The 22,171-nt window shown below is 39.5% G+C and overlaps 1 protein-coding gene across 1 annotated transcript in view; it reads left to right on the top strand.

Moving 5' to 3' along the window:
• Positions 1-22,171, top strand: part of inpp4b (inositol polyphosphate-4-phosphatase type II B) — a 162,182-nt gene that overhangs the window by 110,118 nt on the left and 29,893 nt on the right. The window contains exons 9-11 of the mRNA XM_042484477.1: positions 2,486-2,616; positions 9,796-9,900; positions 15,820-15,928. Of these exons, the coding sequence (XP_042340411.1) occupies positions 2,486-2,616; positions 9,796-9,900; positions 15,820-15,928 (345 nt within the window). The remainder of the gene's footprint in view (positions 1-2,485; positions 2,617-9,795; positions 9,901-15,819; positions 15,929-22,171) is intronic.

Raw genomic sequence — 22,171 nt, 5'->3', positions numbered from 1 at the left:
TTTCTGAATAAAATCAGGTTTAGCACTCCAAAGTTTGATAAGCGTTTGATTAACAAAACCGGTGTTCTAACCATGGATGCTTTTGATGAACAAATAGCACAAATCATGCAGGAAAATCGCCTTGAACCATTTGGAAACACGCTCTGAGTTACCCGTGCAATGTGTAGTCTATAATTTAGTAACATCTATGTAAATTTCAAGGAAAAAAGCACCCACATTAAATTGTCAAATACAGTATGTAAAGAGGGATATGATGGCTTCATATTACCTATTTTGAAGTTACACCCCTGGGGCTTTCTCCACTCCACACTCCCTGGTGCCTGGCTGGACATTGTATGCACTTGTAAAGAACTGTGTGATGTAAGAGGGCTATGCAATGGAAGTGTAGCGACCTGAAGTTGCTTGCTAGTGCTGCTTTATTAAGCTTTGTTAGGCTCGGCCTTAGCCTGGCTTTAGTGCTATTAGTTCCTTAAAAATAAAATTTAACCCCTTAAAACTTGGATCGACACCAGTTTTCTTGTGCTGCCTTCAGAAGCCTTTCTCAAGCTATTTGACCCTTTGAAACTTGAGCAAACACGGGAAAAAAGGCAATGACCAACTTGGCAAAAAATGAGTGTAAGGTGACAAGAAAATTATTTGTCCCGAAAACTATATTTGTAATTATAGTAGTTTTATATTTAAAATTATGTTACTGAGAAAAAGTATTAAATGAATACACATTTTTTCCTATATTCTATTAATTTATTATTTATTTACTTCCCCTGTTTTAAAAAGAAATCAAACCAATTTGCTCAGTTTTAAGGGCATAAGAAATCCACCACAATATGTCTTCAGAAACAATGTGTCAGGATAATTTGCACACTTCATCACAATCATCAGTTCTTATGGAAACAAACAGTCCTTTTGTAAAGTGCTGACGGCATGTCGAGATACCACTAGAGATGTGTGGAAAAAATACAGTATGTTTTTTGTTTCTTTGTTTTGTAATTTGGCTGAAACCCATCCTCTTAAAATATTGTGGATTTGATCATAAAGATGATAATGATGACCTTGACTCACTCTCTCTCTATCTCTTTCTCTGGCATCATTTCTATCGCGCTCTGCTGTGCATTGAAGTACTTCAAAGTAATCTAAAAATAACTTACTTACCTGGAGGAAACCAAGGAATAGTCTGGAGAGGCTACCAGTGCCTAACGCTTTGTTGTAGTAGTTGAACTACAACAAAGAAATAACTACTACATTATGCATTCAAGCAATTATGCCTGGTCTCAACAATAAGTCGAACCAACAAGCATTTATACATGCAGCCCTTCATTTTAGGACATACAGTATACAAAATGTATGAGCTGTAATCACGGAAAACTGGGCTTGTTATCATTAAAGCAATTCATATGACTGTGTATTTGTAATCCTGAATACTATTTTGCACCTCCTTCAATCTCTATTTTTTTATATTATCACTGCAATTTACTTTCAAAGGAGGCTGAGAGGCTGGTTTCTGAATGATATCTGTCCATCTGATGTTGCTTTTCACATGCAAATAATGACACAATGAAAGAGGCTGTACATCCTAGTAGGAAATCAATCCCCCACCCACACTCACATAAAACCAGGACAAACATGCACAAAACTCACACACTGTCACTGTTTTTCCGGGAGAAGGAGTACAGATGATTTTGGCCTTATTCTTTAGGCAAAACTAAGGAAGACATGGGTCACTCCAGTGGCACCAGTAAAGAGTGGATGGGTAATTTTACATGTAATGGTAAAAATATGGTGGGACTAAGGGAGGAATTTGATAGGGCAGAGTGGATCAGTGGGCACCGGCTTCTAGCCTGAGGTTCAGAAATATGTTTGTTCGGCTCCACACAGGGCGCTGCGGGACGTTACTCTGTGTGTGTACCTGTGCGTCTGGTTCAATAATTGCGAGCCTGTTTGTGTGTTTTACCAGGATTGTTAATGTTTTTTATACCCTCACCAAAAATTTCAATAAATGATATGCTCATTTATTGAAATTTTTGGACATGACCCAACATGGATATAACCCATGTCTATGTTTTAAACAACGAATGTAAGCAGTTAATGTTCATTGATTATTCTTTTTATATCTATTAAAGCTACAGTTGGGAATTTTTATGAAAGTAACTTTTTGTCATTTTGCTGAAACTGTTACTATATTTTTAAAGAATATGAGACAGGTAATCTGTGGAAAAAATCATGTCCCTTCTCATCTTCCTTCGGCATCAAGTGTTATTTTTTAGACTATACCTAATATACCTAATACTCGCAGTCAAACTGCCAAACTAGGTAGCGCTGATCAAATCAAGATTCTAATTCCAACATCAAGGGCTATAGAGTAGGCTGGGGAACATGACTATCTGCTTTATTTAGTTCTGTGTGAATAAATATATTGACATTTTCAGCAAAAGTTACCAACTCCAGCCTAAAACCCAAAAGGTTGTCATAGATCTGTGTTTATCTGCAGGGTGCAGGACCTGAGGGAGCTGGGCGAGCTTTCTCCTCACTGGGACAACTTAAGAAAAGAGGTGATGACAAGATATGGCGGAATCATCAGCTCCTACCAGGAGACTTTGGCTGAACTGGACAAGATTACTGGTAGGACTGTGCCTTCTGCCAAACTCAATATTCATATTTGTGTACAAGCATGCATGCATTCACACAAGCACAAAGTTGTTTTATTCAAAAACACACAAACACACCTTAAAAATGCTTAAAATGTTTGGAGTAATATTGAACGCAGAAGTCTCTTACTGTAATATGTGGTCTCTAAATACAGAGACACCAAGGTAGTAATTAAAGAAGTGAAGTCTATAATGACTGTAGTCTGGCCCAACCTTCCTGTGTTGACTGTCATAACCCGACCATAGATCAAAACACTGCAGCGGCCCCTAACCTGTTAGGCTAAGTCCAAAAAGAGAGGACAAATTTGAGTTGAAAGATTAATTCTTTGTGTCAGTAGAAAGCTTAGTGAGAGGTTGTTTCATTTTATCTGCTTGCTGTCAAAGAGTTTCCATAGCAACACAGGTTTCATCATGGGCAATTGAAATGTGTGTACCCCTATGCCCTTCTGCGTGTTTGTTAAAGTAAATGTTTGCAGTGCACGTAAAAAAAAACTGATGTAAATCTCTGCCGCGTGCAAACAAAAACACAAGTCTTGCATCTCATTTACAAATACTTTGTGTTCCACTTAGTATGCAAATAAATTTTGCACATTTTTTTGCAAATGTTTTACATAATAATATTAATCCACGCAGTTAGTTCCTAATGTGAGAACAGAAAGTAATTAGGCTGTTTTCTCATTTGCATCTGACACCAAACTAGGAAACACTGGACATGTGACTATGCCCCAGAATGGCCGCGGGTGATTCATTTGTTTAGTGTTATTACTCAAATGCAGGTTGAAACACATTCTACTTTGCATACTTTGATCATACACACTGTTGTATATATAGAGTTATTATTGTCCTTATACATGCACAAGCGCTCACACACTAATTTCATTGTACAAAACAACAGATGTTCTTATGTATTCTGTCTTTGTCCTTAACTAAACTCTTTCAATTATTTTCAATGAAAATCTCAATGAGAATAAAAACACAGACATTACAAAGCTCATAGACCGATCAGTCACTCTGGATTTGTTGCTTTCCCTCGCCATAATCTCTTCCTATGCATAGTTTAGTTTCCTATGGGCATAAGGACATTATGGCTCCTGATTAATTTACTCTCATCCCCAATAATGAGATATTTGTCTCCACTGCTTTTGCTTTGCCCAGCTGATAAGAGATGATGGTAGCTAAGCCTCTGCGCTGCCTGCCTTAACTCTGAGGGAGGAAGTTGAGGGCGAGGGGAATAGATAATGTGGCATTGGTCATTATAGTTTCTGACAAGTGTCTTGTGTGGCGCAGATGCTGCAGTGCACGAAGGAGTTTCTGCCCAACTCACCACTCTAATCCAGCCCTGCATTAACTTAACAGGATGACAGACGTTACTAAACAAGTTGGGTGGGCAAGCTGCTGCAGATTAATTATTGATAAGTAATATCATTAAAAAAGGCAGAGAGTAGAGGCACAAAGAGACAGAGCGTGGAGGTGGTTTGAATGTGAAGATCAGTTGGTGAGCAGAGACAAGGGAGAAGAGGAATGAAAAGGCCGTTACTCAGAATAAATAATGGTGACAAATAAAAGAATTAAAGTGACGTCCATCACAAAGAGAGCTTAAAGTGAGCATCATTCTTCTCTTTAATTGAACGTTCACAGTGGTGTAAATCACTAGTTTGATCGTGATACAATATTATATCAATTCTTTGGATGACAATACAATATTTGCTGTCTTATCAAAGTCTCCCACAATACAATTTCGATTTGATTCAATTAAGGGGACTGATGTAAGAACATATCATATGCCCCTTTAAGACAGTTATTAACAGAAGAAGCTGCCACCCATTTCTTTTTTGCTCTTGGCCATAAAAGATGAAAGCAACATAAATAATTGTAACTGGTTAAGTACAGTGAAGTTTACTTAAAATTGACTCCAAACAAAAACTCATAAAACATGACTTAACAACAAGAACATTTAACAAAAGTATTTCGGCTCAATAATAACATTCTAGGTTCCTAGACAGAACAGGTTTATTTATTTATTTTTGCTTATCACCAAAAAAAAGCTTTATTTATAGTTCTTCTTACTCACCACCGTATGAAATCACTGCATGTCCCGGCATATTAGCTCGGTTGAATTTCTGCCTGCCTAATATTGTTGATATTGTAGTGAAAGCAACAAGTTGCAGAGTGAGATGCCCGACCATGTTCACTGTGTTTCCTGAGTAAGATATTTCATAACAACATTGTTAGCATGTGGCATTTGCTTTGTCTGTTGACCTCTTTTCTCCAAAATACAAAAAAACATTTTCACTTTGTTGATATATTCTTGAGAGGGGGGGTAAATATCCTTTTTGTCTTTTTCTTGGCTGCTTGCCATTATCTACCTGGCACTAGCACGTCTTTCAAGCTTGTACACACAACCTTCTATCATATTCTACTGCCATGTTTTGGTCTTTAAAACAATACAGAATTAATGGGAGGATGCCAAATAAAGAATGCTCCCACAGTATGGAGTTTCTACATTTTTAATTATGTTTTCAAAATGGTTTTGGTTTGCAGGTTTGCACATGGCCGTGAAGGTTGCTGTCCTTAAATAAATAATTAGCAGTCACATTAGAAGCTCGAATGCACATATAATTTAAGGTGAATCCTAAGTCAGAAGAATTTTCATGAGTAAAAGAAGACTTGGAGGTCAGTGCACATTTCATAGGTCAGATGTAGGTTTCTGTGTTATTTTTTTTGCACTGACAACAAAATAAAAGGAAAGTTGGAGAAACTGCAAGTGGAAGAAGAGAGACAGTCCGCTGGGAGGTTGAGGCACAGCCACCATTTTCAGGTTCAGCATGCTTACTGATTCCATTTTATCAATTTTTAATGATGAGCTGACCTCAGCAAACACTTCAGATACTCTAATAACTGTATCCCATTCATAAATTAATCATCCCTACTTTCATTGTTTACCAGCCGGCAAATTAAAGGCACAGACGTAATCCCTTTAGCGTGGTGTTTGTTGAACAACCAATACCGCCGGCACTTCTCTGCACAAAACTGTCAGTCACTCTTATGGGATGACTTCAGTTTAAGGCCCAGAGCTACGTATTGTAGATTAAGGCTCATACCTTACTTTCTCTCTTTAATATCTGCACTAGAACAGTAGTTTTTGCAGTCTATTGCCTCCAGGTAAAGATGTTCAGCTGTGGAGTGCACAGACATTTTCTGTTTTGCAGGTTACTACAGACAGCATGGAAAATAGTAATAATGAAAAAGCCCTTAAGAATTGTGACAAATTTCAAAAGGCATGAATTGGATCACAGCAAAAAGAAAATGTACCCTCAAACATGTCTCACTTGTCCAATTCACACTTATCTCAGGGTGATTCCACTGCTCACACAGCATGTGTCCATTCCCCCTCTATGTCTACAACATATCTAACTGTGGATTGATTAAAAATGCCTGCTGTGCTGTGAGCACCACAGGACCATGAAGATGAAACCCTTAACATGCTACAGACCTACATTGATCTGACAGACCTCACTTACAAGACGCCACTGCTGTCATTTGTAATTTGGATTTTTTTTCTTCTCAGCTTGCCCTCCAGGCACCCAGGCAGACATTTCTAAAAGCATAGGATATAGGTTGCTCGTCTTCCGAGGGATTCAGAGCCATACAAAAAAACGTCTAATAGCAGAGAAACGACAGGAACGATTTAAAGAAGAGATAGTAGCCAGATGTTGGTCAGTATTTCTGGCACCAGCCCTTCTGTCCCATAGCCAGCCCACCTGGGCAAACAGATGGGAATCTGATATGGTTAATTCATCTAACCTACAACGGTCACTAGCTCGATTAGCCTGGTCCCCAGAGCTCTGCAGCAGACACTGAGAGCCCACTGAGCAGGGATGACAGCTTAGCCGTTGACTTGAATATTAGCCTTTGGAAATGGCTCCTCCTCACACAGAGATGTGTGGATGCACACTGAGAAGACCAGTTAGATTCATCTGGGTGAAGACATTTGCACAAACACTACAAAGGTCAAGAGTTTGTATGAGCAACACTGACTGCTATGGATGGCAGTCTGTTGACTAAAATAACTCAACAACTGTCAAATGGATTTTACTTTGTTTGTAAATTAACAGCATTCACAACAGTCATGGTCCCTAGTGGATAAAGCCTACTGACTCATGCGACCCCCTGATTTTTACACCTCGAGACATTTGGCAGAGGAAAATGTTGGCATTCTGCATGTCTGCAAACCCTAAATAAGCTACATTCGCATGTTTCAAATGTATCATATCAATGTTTCTAAAGTGACATAGTACATGAGCTGACTTTGTAATCTGATGATGGAGGGGATGGTGTATGGCATGTCAGGCGAGATGCCTAGCGAGCTGCAGGCCAGCTAACAATAGGCCATGCATCACTTTAGTAACAACCATCACCTCTTCCCAAGTGGAAACAAATAGGAATATGATCACTTTGTTAATAGAGCCTCATAGAGCTGCAAGGCAAAGCTGCAAACACAAACATGAACAACATGCAAATTGTGACTTAAATTTGGTGCGTCTGCTTGATAAATACAGCAGGCGTGTGAGTGCGTCACATCACATCTAAAAAAAATAAATAAACCTTAAAGCCTAAAATAAAATTTTTCCCATAGTGTTCTGGCCTGCATATTTCTACATGCAAAGTTTATGTTTTGGTTTTCCATATATTTAGCTGACAGATTGTTTATTCAGTGGTTAGAAATGGCATCTGTTTACATTTTCACTTTGATAAGCAGCAGCAAATCTGTTATCACCTTAGGAAGAAGACATGATTGATTTTCAGTCCTTGAAAGTAATAAGTCGCATCACTGTCAGCTCCAGCTGAGTCATAAGTGTTATCCATTTCTGAGGTAACACATTTCAGCTTGAGTGGGTCAGCAGTTTCAGCTTCATATACAGTAATGGCGGTGTAGTGGATTTGTTTTTATGTTTGGCCGACCTGCCGAATGATGTTAAAAGTCTGTGGCAGGTAACAGATTTTCTCATCTAAATTCTGTGTAAACATAAGCCTTCTGTAGCACTGAAGCGCTGGTTGGTGCGTAGAGGTCGGATGCCTCGAGAGTAATTAATAAATAGGATGAAAATTAGTGTGCATTGCTTAGTTTAGTTCTTCGTAACAGTTAGTACAGTTCAGGTAAATGTCATCTAAAAGAGCAAAGTGTCGATACTTTGTCTTTTTGTTCATCATGCTGCAATTAATAAAGCAGATGAGCTTCAGTACAAGGAACACTCTGTTTTACCTTTGTATATTATATATGTATACGTATGAATGTATATCTGTGCATAAGCGTGTGTGTGAGCGTGTGTGTGCGTGTGTGCGTATGTGTGTTTGTCTGTGTGTGTGTGTGTTTTTCTGCCCCACTGCTTATTGATATAAGCATAAAGGTTTTTAGTCTGTCTTGGTAGATCTTCCCTGCTGGGGGGAAATAATCACTTCCTCTGGTTCAAAGGGATGTATGTTTTGATGCATTTCTCAAATCAGAAACAGCAGGTGGCTGATAAATTAAGAGGAAAAACTTTCTTGATATCATGATAAGCCACGATCTTTGTGGGCGGGCAGACAGATGGTTGAGGATCAGTGCCAACAACGAAATTTAAACTTTATCAGCAGTCAATTCAGGTATCAAAAGTCACCATTGGCAACACGTACATGTCAAATGACCTATGTGATCACAGTACAGCCCACTACATACTATCACACAAGATAATGTCAAAAACACAGGAAAGAAAACTAGTAGATTACCACTCTGATGTTATAAAAAGATTAAAATACTGCAGACTTTTTACATTTCTTTTTCTTTCTTGTAAGTCATGCTCCGTTCCTTGGATGGGAACTCAAATTCAAAGTCATTTGTTTTAAAAGAGGATTTAATTAAGAGTTCTGATACCAAACTAGATTATGAAACTTTGTAATGTGAGAATTTTGTGGTCCTCTGTACTCGTTTCGAATTACATCACTTAAAGTGACTTACCTCTGCTGGCAAACATCACAACGCTGCTAAATTGCCTCTATTCCTTGAATGTTTTTGAAAGCCTCGCCTCATCTCAAAGAGGCTCATCAACCTTATTTACATATTTGAGATTTGAGCAGCCAACGTGAAGCGTCAGACTGTGATTCTGAGCTTAATTATATGCCACAAACAAAGGGTATCATTTGTCAGGAATTTTTTTAATTGGACGCTTTGAGCAAAGTTGTGGCTGCAAAGGGCGTAAAATCCTGTGCTGGAAGAATTACACTGTTCATTAGAAGATTTTAATAGGCAGTTAATAAAAATGAGCCATGTTTGAGTTGCTTGTTGATCTGTAATTGATTCTTTCTCCATAGAGATATACATAGATTTGTGTATTAAAAAAAAACAAACTTGCATTGGCATTTATAAGTGAAATGGTTTGGAGGGTTACATTTTTATCAGTTTGATGTCAAACAATGAATAACTTGTAGTTTACATTTATTAAATAATGTTTATGTAACTTTTATGTTACACTTATTCTTTTTTGGGAAAATGTCTTGGTAAACTGGGCTTTACTAATTTAAACTTTGGTTGTGCTGTTCTTTGTTTTTCGGGTAATCTGAAAGCAAACTTATTAATGGACCACACACTGGAGACAAATAAAAATGGTCATTTCATACTTTCTTTGCAGCCATTTTACTCTGAGTATTGTGGCAATTAAGTTGTAAAAAAAACCTTCACGCCCTTACAATGTGTAATTGAATCTGCACTGCAGCTACTTTTACAACTCTTATTTAAATGAATTTTAATTTGGTGCTATGTATTCCCTTTTGTCACTCAGTTGTTCATTAAATATATTTCAAGTCAGTCGATTACACAAGGGTTTTCTTTCCATTAGAAAATAAAAGAGAGCATTTGAACATCAATCCAATTTGTTATCTAATGTTTGCTAATCTGTGTCTGTGTCCACGTGCCTCACTTCAGAGGCACATAAACAAGGTAATAAAGACAAAAGCCATATAAAGCAGTCATGTTGGAAAGATTGCAGTATAGCTGTAGCAGACGGTAAGGGCTTTCAATAACACAAGCTTTATAGGGATGTTTTTATCTTTGAAACATCCACCAAGTCTCTTATATTTTATGACAATATGACATATAATTGTGTCTCTGTTCTTTTAGGTCGTTCATTCAAGCCAAGCTGCTGCAAAGCCCAGAAATCTCTGGAGTTCATCCCAATAAACTTGCACACCCAGAGGATGAGGGTGACATGCCCCAGAAAAACAGGTATTACACTTCTGCTTTAGACTTCTGTTTGATCTATTATTACACCAAATACTGCTTGCTCCATTTTAGTTCTGTTTTTGGTGTCTACCAACTTCTGAGGGAAATATCTGGCTCTTTAGCTGCTAAATGCTCCACTAGGTTCACCAGCTGGTCGCTAACTGTCTGCTGTCTGGTGCTGAGCAGGTAGTGTGCACTGGGTTTTTGGAACTTTTTCACTGGAAACAGCTGCCTGCTGCAGCCTAAGATGAAGCTGTAAGAGTGTTAAGAGTGAACCAAAGCAGTAAAGTTGTGGACCTAACCACTTCACAATGAGCTAAAAGTCACTGTAAAAAAAAAAAAAATGAAAATGTAGAGAGGAGCTGCAGATTCGGGTAATGATTCTCTGTAGGTTTATCACTACATGTGTCACTTTTGATATTGTTTCCCACTGTCATGTCAGACATTGTAATTATCAAATACAGATTAAGGCTTCTTTCAATACTTTAATGGTTTATTTTAGTCTTTTTTTTAAACAATTTGAGCTTAGTAGCTGTTTAACCTGAAATGTTCAAACAAGGGATGTCAACGGTTAGAGAATATATTTTGACCAGTTATGCATGTTGGTCAAAGTTAATTTTTCCTTCTTTTCAGTGAAGTGCACTGCACACCACTTGGGTCTAGTGGGAGCTAGGTAGTGGTCTGCTCATTCAGCAATTACTGCCAATAATGCCATCCTAACTCAACAGTATTGCTATTGAAACATTGCGGCCATTCTCTAGTTTCCCTCAAGGTCATCCCAGAGACTAAGCAGCTCATTTTTGGGCAACAAACCCCTTTTAGCATTGCTAATTATCACTGTTAACTCTGTTAGCACCATTAACAACATCACCACAGCTAGCTGTGCTAACATAGTTAAAATGCTAAAGAACTTTTGCTGTTTGAAATGAAGCTGCTTACTCACCGGAGCTACTTGGAGGTAGACGGGAGGGTGGCCACCATGTTTCCGCACGGGGGTCATGCATGGCTATCGTGACTGAGCTCCCACCCAACCTGCAAAGTCCGTAGTGTAGAGCGGCTGACTCTAGCTAACCATTGGAGCCCAGATGGTATGCTCCAGGCACTTTTTTTTCTGCATTTTAACATGGCTAGTCATCTGTCTGTCAGCAAAGTTAACAGAAAATAATTTAGTAATTAAAAAATGAGTTAATTTAATTTATTAAAAAAAAAGGAAATAAGTGCACCATTGACTCAGTCAGGTTTAGCCCTGCATTTGAAAGTACTATCCATCAAGAGAGGTTGAAATTTTAATGTTTTGTATTTGCCTTTTATTTCAAGCGGTTAGTTACTGGTTACTGGCAATATTAACTGAAACTGACATCCCCATTTCAAACATAAAAAGCAGGTGTTGAAAGGTGGTTTCATAGGACATGCATTTCTATAAGCTGCTGTTGATGTCACTCTCTGCTGTCTTTTTGACCTCTCCATCTGTCAGGGAAACTCAGATGGCTCAGACAGGGTGGCTGTAGGTCATCAACTGGCCCGAAAGGTGACAATCAACTTGGCCTCAGAAAGATAGACAAAACACTAATTAAGCCCTTTGAGTTTTTCCTGAGAGAAAGACTGGGCTGTCTCCACCGCTGCTCTCTGGCTGGCAGAGCCCTGGAACTGTCTCAGTGTATTAAGGTGACTAACTGCTGCCTCACTACCTGTGAGTGGGCTCCATTTCAACTATACACCCGATGATTGATGGGGAGTTGAAGACAGACAAAACCTTGACATAAACTGTGCTTCTTTCAGTGAAGACATCAGGGATGACAGATAAAATAAGTAAAATCAAGTCATCATACAACCCTGAAACTGTCTCGTGCTGTCAAGGCCGAAGAGGGGGAAAATCAAGATAAAACAAACCTTACAGGAGTTTGTCAATTGATTGATAGACACTCTGATAATTACCCTCTGTGGGGCCAATTCACACCTTGACTCCTTTCCAGGCAGTGGTGCTGATGTGTCTGTGTGTGTAAAATCCACTATGTACACTGCAGTCGGATCTGGAGTACCTGCAGGATACACACGGCTCCCATCTACTTCATGATGTTAATTAAGAAATCTGGGTAAAAGCAATGATATAAAATAGCATATTTATAGCCACAAGTCACCAAACCTTGATTTAAAAAAAGCAAAAATGTCCCACACAAATCAAAAAAATCTATAAAAAAAATATACCAACCTCATTCCATAAATGTTTCATTTACATACAAATCAGTTACACTGAGAGTCTTTGGGTTCATGAAAAGAGATGTCACTTGACATGCAGTGTGCAGAAAATCATTCAAATGTAAATTTGTCTTGTACCCTGTGCAACTGTCACTTCTCAAACTGAAGGAGTTTTTCTTTAAATGATGAGATATACATACCCACATTTTTATCAATGATACTGCATGTTAACTCTTGATCAGTATATTTGTAGCAACAAGAAAACAAAATTACATTGACATGCAAATGCTATTATATGTAATGTAGATATTGTAATAACACAACTGTCTCCACAACATTTTGTGGCAGCATATAGCTATCACGGTAAAAAGAAACTTGTCTTTGGGTATAAAACTTAATGTTGTTGCTAACTTTCAGATAAAATATAAAGTAGGTTTATTATAATAAGTTTAAGTCTATCACTGTTAGTGTACCATGATTTTAAATACATCTAAATTAATGGTGCAAGGTATTTAAAAGCAGTGCTGTGACAAAGTGTGGTATACTCTACAGGATTGTACTGTACAATGTACGGACTCATACAGAAGTAATCCCTCTCAATCATGACTTATGAGCCATTAGAAATGTGGGGTGGTGCATTTTTCTGCAGAGACTCTGCCCTCTGTCTGTATTTTCTTTTTTTTCTGTGCTGCCAATGTTTTCAGTGCTCAGGTGAGTTTGGGGCTTATAAAAACGTAGTGACCATAAGCAGCAGGCATCTAAGAGACACAGCCCTGAAAAAAAGTAGGTCTTGGTGCAGCTGCAGAGACATTGGGCTAAGGTTCGAAAAAGATGTCGGGGGAGTGCCATGTAGTTAAGTGAGTAGTCTTTCCCTTCGTGAAAAAACGCAAATATAGCAAGATGAAACTCCGAATGAGGCGAATGAGGGGCAAAGAGCTGAGGCTGGAATCAAACCCGCGGCCACTGCAGTGAGGACACAGCTGTCATACATGGGGCGCCCACTCTAACCAATGAACCACCAGGCGCCCCAGTGTGTCACAGTTCCGCATTGTTGGTGACCTGCTCACCTCTGCCTGCCCTGTGACCCATCTCATCCATCTTCAATCATTTTCCATTCACCCTGATTTCCCACTCCACAGCATCAGTGACACCTACCTCATCAAGGCGACTCGGTTCACCTTTTCCTAATTACACATTGCCAGTCTGTATACACCAGCCTCACAGACACACTGCCAGGATGTTCTTCTCCAATCCAGTGCCAGTACTGCCTGTCTCCAACTCACCTGCTTCGCTTGCCTTCCACTAAACTCCTCAGCCCTCCCCAGACCACGAGCTCTGCCTCTGTGTTCCTGGGGTGTGTTTGGCTGTGTCCCTCAGTGCAGTTTTTCCCTGACAGCTCTACAACATGAGGTTGCCTGTTCATCTGCCCTTGCTAACCTGCGCTGTGGAGTGATTCAGACACTGTCTTTGGTTGCTCACCGTCATCACTGGTTCCTGGACTCCCCCCCCCCCCCCACTTGTGTGGTTTGCCCCCCCTTTGTGCTTAACTGGTGTTGGAGCCTCTGCCTGCCTGACAAAGTTTCTGCCTCCTCCTTCACAGTACCACAGCACACAATTTGGACATTCTGTTGATGCCAGTGACTCACCTTCCTCCTGCGCTTTTGGATCAGTCCTGTGTCTCCCGAGACACCAAGCCAGGGATTTTGACTTTCCTGTTGTTTCACTTACCTGCTCATCCTGTGTTAGGCTAAGAGGTGCATTAAAGGCTATAACAAGCTGTCCTTTTTTTCAGTGGAGCTGCATCTGGGTTCAAACCACAATCGTTACACAATGTCTGCCTGACTTTAAAGTCTCCCTGCACAGAAAACGCCAACAAGAAGGCTGTAAAAAAAATGGCCATTCAGTCTAAATATTAGGCTGGCTTCTAGTTTTAATTTTCTTTAACAACCTTGTTTGATAGTGAACTGCTACTAAATTGCAAATTTTGTTTGATAGAAGTTTGTTAGATGTGCAATAAGTTGTTGCAATCAGTTAGGCACAGGAAATAATGGAAACGGCTCCATAATGGAGCTGAATCTCAGTTTCCAACTGTAGTCAATTGCTCTATTGTTCCATTTGATTTACTGAAGTGATGCATTTCCTTGAGTTTGGCTATGCAATCCACTCAACGGCCGTGAACCATTCATTTTCATTTTGTCTATTGATCATCCAGCAAGAAAAGGAAATCGGGGAGAAGAAAAAACACTTCAAGCTCAAAACACTATTCATTTGTTTTGCTGAGAACGGCTGTATTCTGTCTCCAAAATGACAACTGCAAAAATATTTCCAGCCTAAAAAGCTCAGCTTGGCAAAGCTTCAGTCAGAGTATTGTTCAGCAGTCATTTGGGTCAAAAAGGATGTTTTGTCATTGTTAAACAGGATTGTGGAATGGGTTAAGTATGAATTATAACCACTCATCCTGACCACCACAATCAATTTCCTCTTTTACAGAGCAAGTGTCCTCTCAGTACTTAAACGGCTCGTTTTGCTGTTGATATATTGAAAAAAGGACGGTGTGAGAGAAGAAGCAGGCAAATCAAGCACAAATTGGTCATTGTGCCTGATGTTCTGAAACCCACTGTTGTATTTCTGTGTTCTTCGACTGCGGGAAAACCAATTAAGGGAACTTGGACATCCGAAAACTCCAGAGGCCAAAAGTGTGGTGGACGGGGAGCCTCGTGGCCAGGCACAGGGATAATTAATGGAAGAAGCTGTGGGTAGTCGTGAAGCCCCTGCATCAAACCACTATTGGTCTATTGTGGTGTTGTTAGGGGACGGGAGGCCGTAGTCATTCACACGTCTGTAGCAACACTCGGAGCTATGTTGTGTCATTAATTTCTATTTTCAACGTTTTTTCAAGCAATGTTTTCCTACAGTCGTAGTTGTGCATGTGTTGCTTTCCCAGAGGTGTTCATTAACTGACCTGGCACTAAACCACACCAAAATATTCACCTCCATAAAACCCTGTCCACCCCCTTCCTACCTCCCTTTTTTCAGATTTAATTGTTGGCCTCATCCATTACTCATTCAAAACAAGGCCTGTTGTAAGCACCTCTGTGCCCGCCTAGCTGTCTGTGAAGTGTTTATTTACTTGTGATGGCGGTGTGTAAATTGGAATGAAGCGCTGTGACATTGGTCGTCCTTCTGGTTCAACATGGGACCAACGCTACATTAAGACCAAGAGATGGCCGAAGAGAAGTGACTAGTAATAGAGCCAATATGAGCACAATATAATAAATCAACATGAAATATTCACGCGTAAAAGAAACAATACTGTCAGAGTGCAGAATAATGTCATGCCTCTTATTTTTGTAAAAACATTACGAATCTGTGGGGTTAAGCATGTCTGCAGGCTACAAAAGGGAACACCTTGCAGGAGGTCCACTGTGAAACTCTGACACTGTAATGCAAACTAAAGTCCTTCATGCAAAAGCTATGTGCTTTATTCATAAATGCAAACAATCCTGATGGGGTATCTATCTCTATTGATATCACACTATACATTGGAGGTATTACTGTAGAAGATATTTAGGAAATTCTGAGTCAAGTTTAAATGTATTTTACACTTTCACTGGGATAATTCATCTTATTTTTTCTTACCTCAAGGTGCATTACAGCCAGTGTTTCTAAGGTGCTGTATTATACATCTCTCTTTAATCCCAATGACTCTATTTTCTTTCTTCACAGATGCATTCTATGACATTGTCACTGTCGGTGCCCCTGCAGCCCATTTCCAGGGCTTCAAGTGTGGAGGTCTGCAGCGTCTGCTCAGCAGATATGAAGCAGAGAAAAAAAGGTAGGAAAAAAGCACTTTTCCAACCTGTACAGCATGCTGTTTAGAGGGAGCATGGGTGATTTAATACAGGACACACGCTGAGGTGGAAACAGGCTATTATTGACAACAGAATTTAACTTGGGCATAATTGATAGTGGCAGACAAATTTGTCCCTGGCCCATGGACTTGATTTTCCAGGCCTCATACAGTCACTTACAGCCAGGACATGCTGAATTTAGACTGGAACTCCACTGGCTCCGACAGCTCAATTTGACTGGAGGCAACAGACATGATGGAAAAGGTTTGTTGACTCAGAAGTTCCTCTGCGCTGGCTCTTTTCCTGAAGTTGTATGTTAGTTAACTTGTAACTGAAGAGCCACACATTTTGCTACAACTTCCCAGCTGCCAGCTGGACCTCTTAAAATGCACTTCAATTCAAAAACAAAATGATCAGAGTTTTTTTGTAACAAATAAGATTTGTCATCTGAGCTAATGAGGTACTAATTTTGTTTTACAAAAAGTATGAGTGCAATTGAAAAACAATCCAGAATTAATGACTACATTTTACATGCCCAAAATAATATTCTTTTTTTTTTTTTGCCCTTATTTTAAAAAAGTATACATGGCTGATGAAAATAAATCTCATATTCTTACTAGTGGCAGCATTCTTTAACATGCAGCTGTGCACATTCTAACAGAAAATGCCCCAATTACATATGTACTTATAAATACTTCATATTTGCGCTGTTGAACCTGTTGATATCCAAGTCTTTCATAATGTTTAAAATTGGGTGTTTTTCATTTCACTCAGACATGTGGGGTTTTTTTGTGCATGCATCTCTGCTTCAGCCTTACAAACTGTGTGTTAGTTGGTTTGTTCACAATAAAAATGCATTTTCTGAATGTGCTGAATACATGTCCAAAAAATGTTGAACCTGAAGAATATCGGCATACCCCACAGGTCTTAATCAAAAAATGCCACATTCAGAATAAGGCCCAATTCCAAATGTACAAACAGAACATGCTGTTTACATGTTGCATTTCAAAATCAGAGTCTAGTCATATTTAGAAAAATGGTGCAAAATAAGTCTACATGTAAACATAGCAGGATTTTTCAAGTGAGCTTTGAACTATTTTAAGGTACGCTGTCACTGTGTTTCTTTTCCTAAACCTACTTATGTAACTTCATGTTAAATTATTTTACATCGTGATGCCACTTATTTGCTAAGTACCATATGAGCTGTTGTATGTGCAATTTTTTAAGATGTCATTTAAACTGTTGTATGAGAATACCTTGAAGCGTACTCAATTACTGCCATATGAGTCTACAATAAGCAATGCAATAGTCAGTCTTTATTACTGCTAAATATTTCACAAAGATTGAGTCCTTAACCCGAAAGACTATCGATTCTTATAAGTAATATACCAAGAAGTCTGAGTGATATATTAGCTTTGCTCAAACTAGAGATTTTTTGTTGGTTGTTTTCACTCATACACGTAGAATCTCTGAGATTCAGTCTGTGTTAGATTGCGTTCAGTCTGTGGCTGTGTACCAGCTTTCTACTTGATTGCTTGTTTGGGAAAATATGTCTTGTGTATTTCCTTTAGTGACTGAAACCGCTGGCTCCACAAACACTCAAGGTTGACAGAATAAAATGAAACCACGCTACTATGATTGTGATATCCATACAGAGTAACAAATATAAATGTAAAGGCACATACACTGACTGACAGTGTACTCCAGGGGAACATATCCACGACTTCCTCAAACCTGAGATCAGCAGTATCCTGTACATTTTTGCTGTCCTTGCCCTTTAGGTGCAGGATGGAGGTATATGTCACTGGAGTTCAGTATGTGGTCACTTGAGTGATGCCAGAAGAAATGAAGGGTGATTTTTCCCAAAGCTCCCCATAGAGCGCAAAGTCATTACAGACCATGCCAGATCCAATTAGTTACAGAGTTTGCAGCTCAAGAAAGAGAGGAAGAGAGGCAAGATGGAGAGGGCTGAGGTGTGGGTATGAAATGGATAAGTTGATGGGAAAATAGTTGGGGGCTGTGCTGATAATAAAAACTAAAGAAAGGACTTCTTTACGCTGAAGTGCACAAGTGAATTTGCTGAAGATGGTCAGTTTTATCTGCTAGCATGAACTATGATAAGGTTAGCATATTTTTTGAAAATCCACTGAAGTGAAATCATTTTCTTTGAACGAGAGATTAGACTTCAGAAAGAATTCTCCAGGGAGACAGAGCTTTTTGTTTCATATTTGACTTAGCTAATGACTCACTGTAGCTTAAATTTTCCAATTTTCCGCCTGGCTAACTGACTACGGCCTGCGCTGAGCCTTATCCATGTTTGACCTGGAATGCAGTCATTTGTCAGTCATCGTCAGAAATAGGAATAAACTCAGTTTCTCTGTGATTTCACAGAGTGTTCGTAATAGCCATTGTAATTAAGGTGCGTGTTTCCTTTAAGTGAGGAAGAGTCATTATTTCATGGTTTAATTTGCTTTTATTATGCATGCACTAAACGTCTGACCAAATATTTAGCCTCGAAAGACATCATGAGAGTTTTTTTTCAGTTGTGTGTGAATGTGAAGTACTGTAGTTGTGTGCGCAGATCCAGTTAAAAGTAACTTAATTGCATGGAAAGTCAGCCTATCTGAGCAGCAAAGATACATGTGTGTGTGCACATGCAGACTGCCATTATACTTCTCCCAGTGTGGCTCCTCGCCTTTCAGAAGCAGCCTTTTGTAATCACATTTGATTAAAAAGGGAACAATCGGTAAGATGTGAGACTTGGCTATTCAATGTGATATTAATTCATCAAAGAGAAGACGGAAAAGGATTGAGGGAGGGGAAAAAAAGGAAAACCTGAGCACAGAGGTGTTACCAGGAGGGCAATAAAAGAGCTATTTGTCTTTGTTCCCTGGACACTAGAAGAGAGGAAGGGGTGTTCTTTCCAGATCCATTAAAAACCTGCATTGGCCAAACTTGGCAATGACCAGAGTATGCAATGTAGTTTATCTCTCAGGATGGGCCAGGAAAGAGTTTAATCAATAACTACACTTAGTATTCCTCTAGAAAACTTGCACATGAACACACAGGGCAAGAGCATTTATCTTTCATTAATGCATGCAGTCCCACTTAAATGGCTGTTTTAAAAGTCACTGGATTTTTATCCCTTTTTAATTGAACCCCATAGACATAGCTGTGGATTTGCTGAGGTGGTCTAATCTTTCATTAACAGCCTCTTTTGAATTATTCAGCTAATCTGCATAATGATGCAACACACTTTTTTGAAGACATGTTTTATGGAACCTGTCAGTTTTTTTCTCACCTGTATTGATGGTGTTTGCGTGTGTGTGTTTGTGTGTGTGTGTTTTGTTGCTTATGTATGGAAGTATAATATCTGTCAGACCCCTTTTTGTAAGGTCAGCTGAACTTAGTTTGTGCAGTGGAGCTCCTCTCTACATGTGTCTTTGAATTCTGTTCACTGTAGCAGAGAGGAAGGAAGTACTGTCACTTCGCCAGGCCTCCTGGTCGAGCAGAACTGTCGAATGACACATTTCTGGGACACAGCGAGTGGTTGAAACTACATTGCACCGTCTCTTGGGGCTAATGTTCAGATTTAATGTGACTAGCAGCATGTTGTCCAACAAAATAACTTCCTCCCAGGATTCCTGTGTGTGTGTTTCAGAGCAGGGACATTGGCAGTGGCTGGGACTCCATGCTGATGGACAGCAGCTTGTCAGTTCTTTGCCTGCTCTGGAGTTAGCCTGCTCCAGGTTCTGTGGGTGATGGGGCTGGCAGTAGCTTTGAGGCTTATCTGGTCTCAGATCAGGGTTTCTAGTTTGCGTCTGAACTGAGGAAAGCTTTGGCTGTTACTCTGAGAACTGATGTGAGATCAGTGCCCAGTGGAGGCTTCAACAACAGATGGAAGTTTGGCATTTAAAAGAAGTGGGTTTTAGATCAGATCTTTCCGCATGTATTTATAGCAGACTGTATATTTTTCTGTGGCTTTGTGGTGGTGGCTTGGTGTAGGAACCGTGATTACAGCGTGCTGTCTAAATGACGAAGGAGGCTTTGGCAGTCACCTGGAGTGCTGCAGGGCTCTCTGCTGACGTAGCTGCATTTTACTCCTGCTGGCTGTCAGCAGCAGGCCACAAGCTCTTCATTAATTTCCTCTCCACTATTAATTAGCCATGCGCTGGAGATGCTGGCTTAATTAGGCCGCTGGGCCCAGCGGTTTTCTCCCTCTCATTACTGGTATAACCAATTCCCATTGATCATTTAGGAAAACTAAGGAAGAAGTTCATCCTGGACACACTGCTAGTTTTGGTAATGTGTTTGTAGAGTCTCCTCTTAGAATTGACTTAACCTGATGGAGTGTTGCACCGCTGATGTGTGAACATAAGGATAAGTGCCGTTTCCTGGAGATCCAGTGCTATTTTTCGAATCATAAAAAGACCAAGGACGATAATTTCGTGAATCAAATTGCAGGTGCAATGTTCAGTCAAGTGCACTGTGCATTGTGCAGAGGGAGTGGCAGCTCACCTTCAGTATTTTCATGGCTGGAGGCGTTTGGCACGCCAAGGGTGCACATGGAAATGAAGCAGGATTAAGAAAAATCCATTATCATACATTATGAGTGAGTGTGTCAGGGTCTGGTAGCAGTTCTCTCCAAAAGCATTGCTCTCCCCACAATGACATGCAAATGTCATGTAATAGGAGTCTGGAGGAGCTTCATCTAAGAGGAGGCTAATATTCTTTCATAGGATGTGGACAGTTACTCTTATAGTCCAGCACAAAATTGCCTCTAAGGCCAGATGAGTTGCATTCTCCATTTTCTCTGTGAAATTTCACTATTTAATCGGGAGTTAGAAACCGTTACATTCAATCAGCTCACACGCACTGATAATGTCACAACAGGCAACAAAACTATTTTCTACGTGAGCTTTTCAATGTATCTGTAAACTGTAATGAAACTGGATTTAAACCACAAATACAGTTATAATTGAGTTTTATAACAAACTCTTTTTTTCAGTAACACAACTTTCAAATTTAACCAGCAGAGTTATATGCCAAGACATGATTGGGCTCTACAGTCAGCCGTTACTGCACATGTCTCCACTGTGTACTGCACTGGGAAGCTTTGTAGATGTGGCACATCTAATTGAAATTTGACAAAGTATATCACACAATTCAAGGACTTCAGATTAAAACAAACCTGCCACCTTCATAGGGAGTTAATCAACTGAAAGCAAGGGCCTTTATAAATGCAAGCTGTTTTGGTTCAGAGATGCTGATTAAAATCTAACAATTTTTTTTTACTTCTGGGATCAGTGCCCTAATTGGAGAATGACTATTGCAATTAGATGAGTCTGTACATCAGTAACACGTAAATGAAATGAGGTTTGCGTGTATCAAAGACACAGGTTCATTATGTGCAGTGCACTGTCGACTACGAGCAGGCAGGTCGCTGTGTGGATTTATGCTGGTCACTCTTAGGATAATGAGTCCTAATATATAATTTATGTGTACTGTGTAATGCAGTTTTGCACACTCTGCACAAATAAGCTTCTTTCATCTATTATAGCTCCAATTTGAGATAATCTAACTGAAATACTATCTGAAAGCGCTGCTCATAATGCTGCAAGTCTGCATACACATACTGTAGAGATTGTCTAACATGGAAGAGTTTCACTGATCTTCATTTCACATTGTGGCACAGTAAAATTGAACATAATGTTTAAAACACTCATACGCCAACCCTCGAGACTGAAGTGTTAGACCTTAGTTTGGACCTTTAGGGGGCAAAACAAGAAACCCACTATGTTGGAAATGCTCTATACAGCATGTATGGAAGTTTAACGAGTCTCTTAGGTCTGTAGGCACTCACATAAATATTCATGAATACCATGCAGACTTTTAAGTTTACATAGTTGTTGGACAAATGGCTCACATTGACATTATGAATATCAATGAACATTCATACATGCTATGCTGTTGCTGTTATAGGGATCTGCAAACTTGTACTCAAAGTACAAAAAAACTTTTATTTTATTTTCAAAGGATTTTCCACTTTCTTTGTGATCACTGAAGATAATATAGTTCTACAAGGCAAAGAAACACTATTGATATCAAACGCTTCTAATGGTTCGATCAAATGGCAACTGCATAGGAGGCGAATGTTTAACTTAAAAGAACTGCATCCAGATTTCGACATGAAATAGGTCTACCATCAAACAACTGGTAAATAACAA

This window comes from Plectropomus leopardus, chromosome 4, assembly GCF_008729295.1.
Source record: "Plectropomus leopardus isolate mb chromosome 4, YSFRI_Pleo_2.0, whole genome shotgun sequence".
Lineage (NCBI taxonomy): Eukaryota > Metazoa > Chordata > Actinopteri > Perciformes > Serranidae > Plectropomus > Plectropomus leopardus.
Note: the sequence above shows the minus strand (reverse complement) of the source record. Positions and strands in the feature narration are given on the sequence as shown.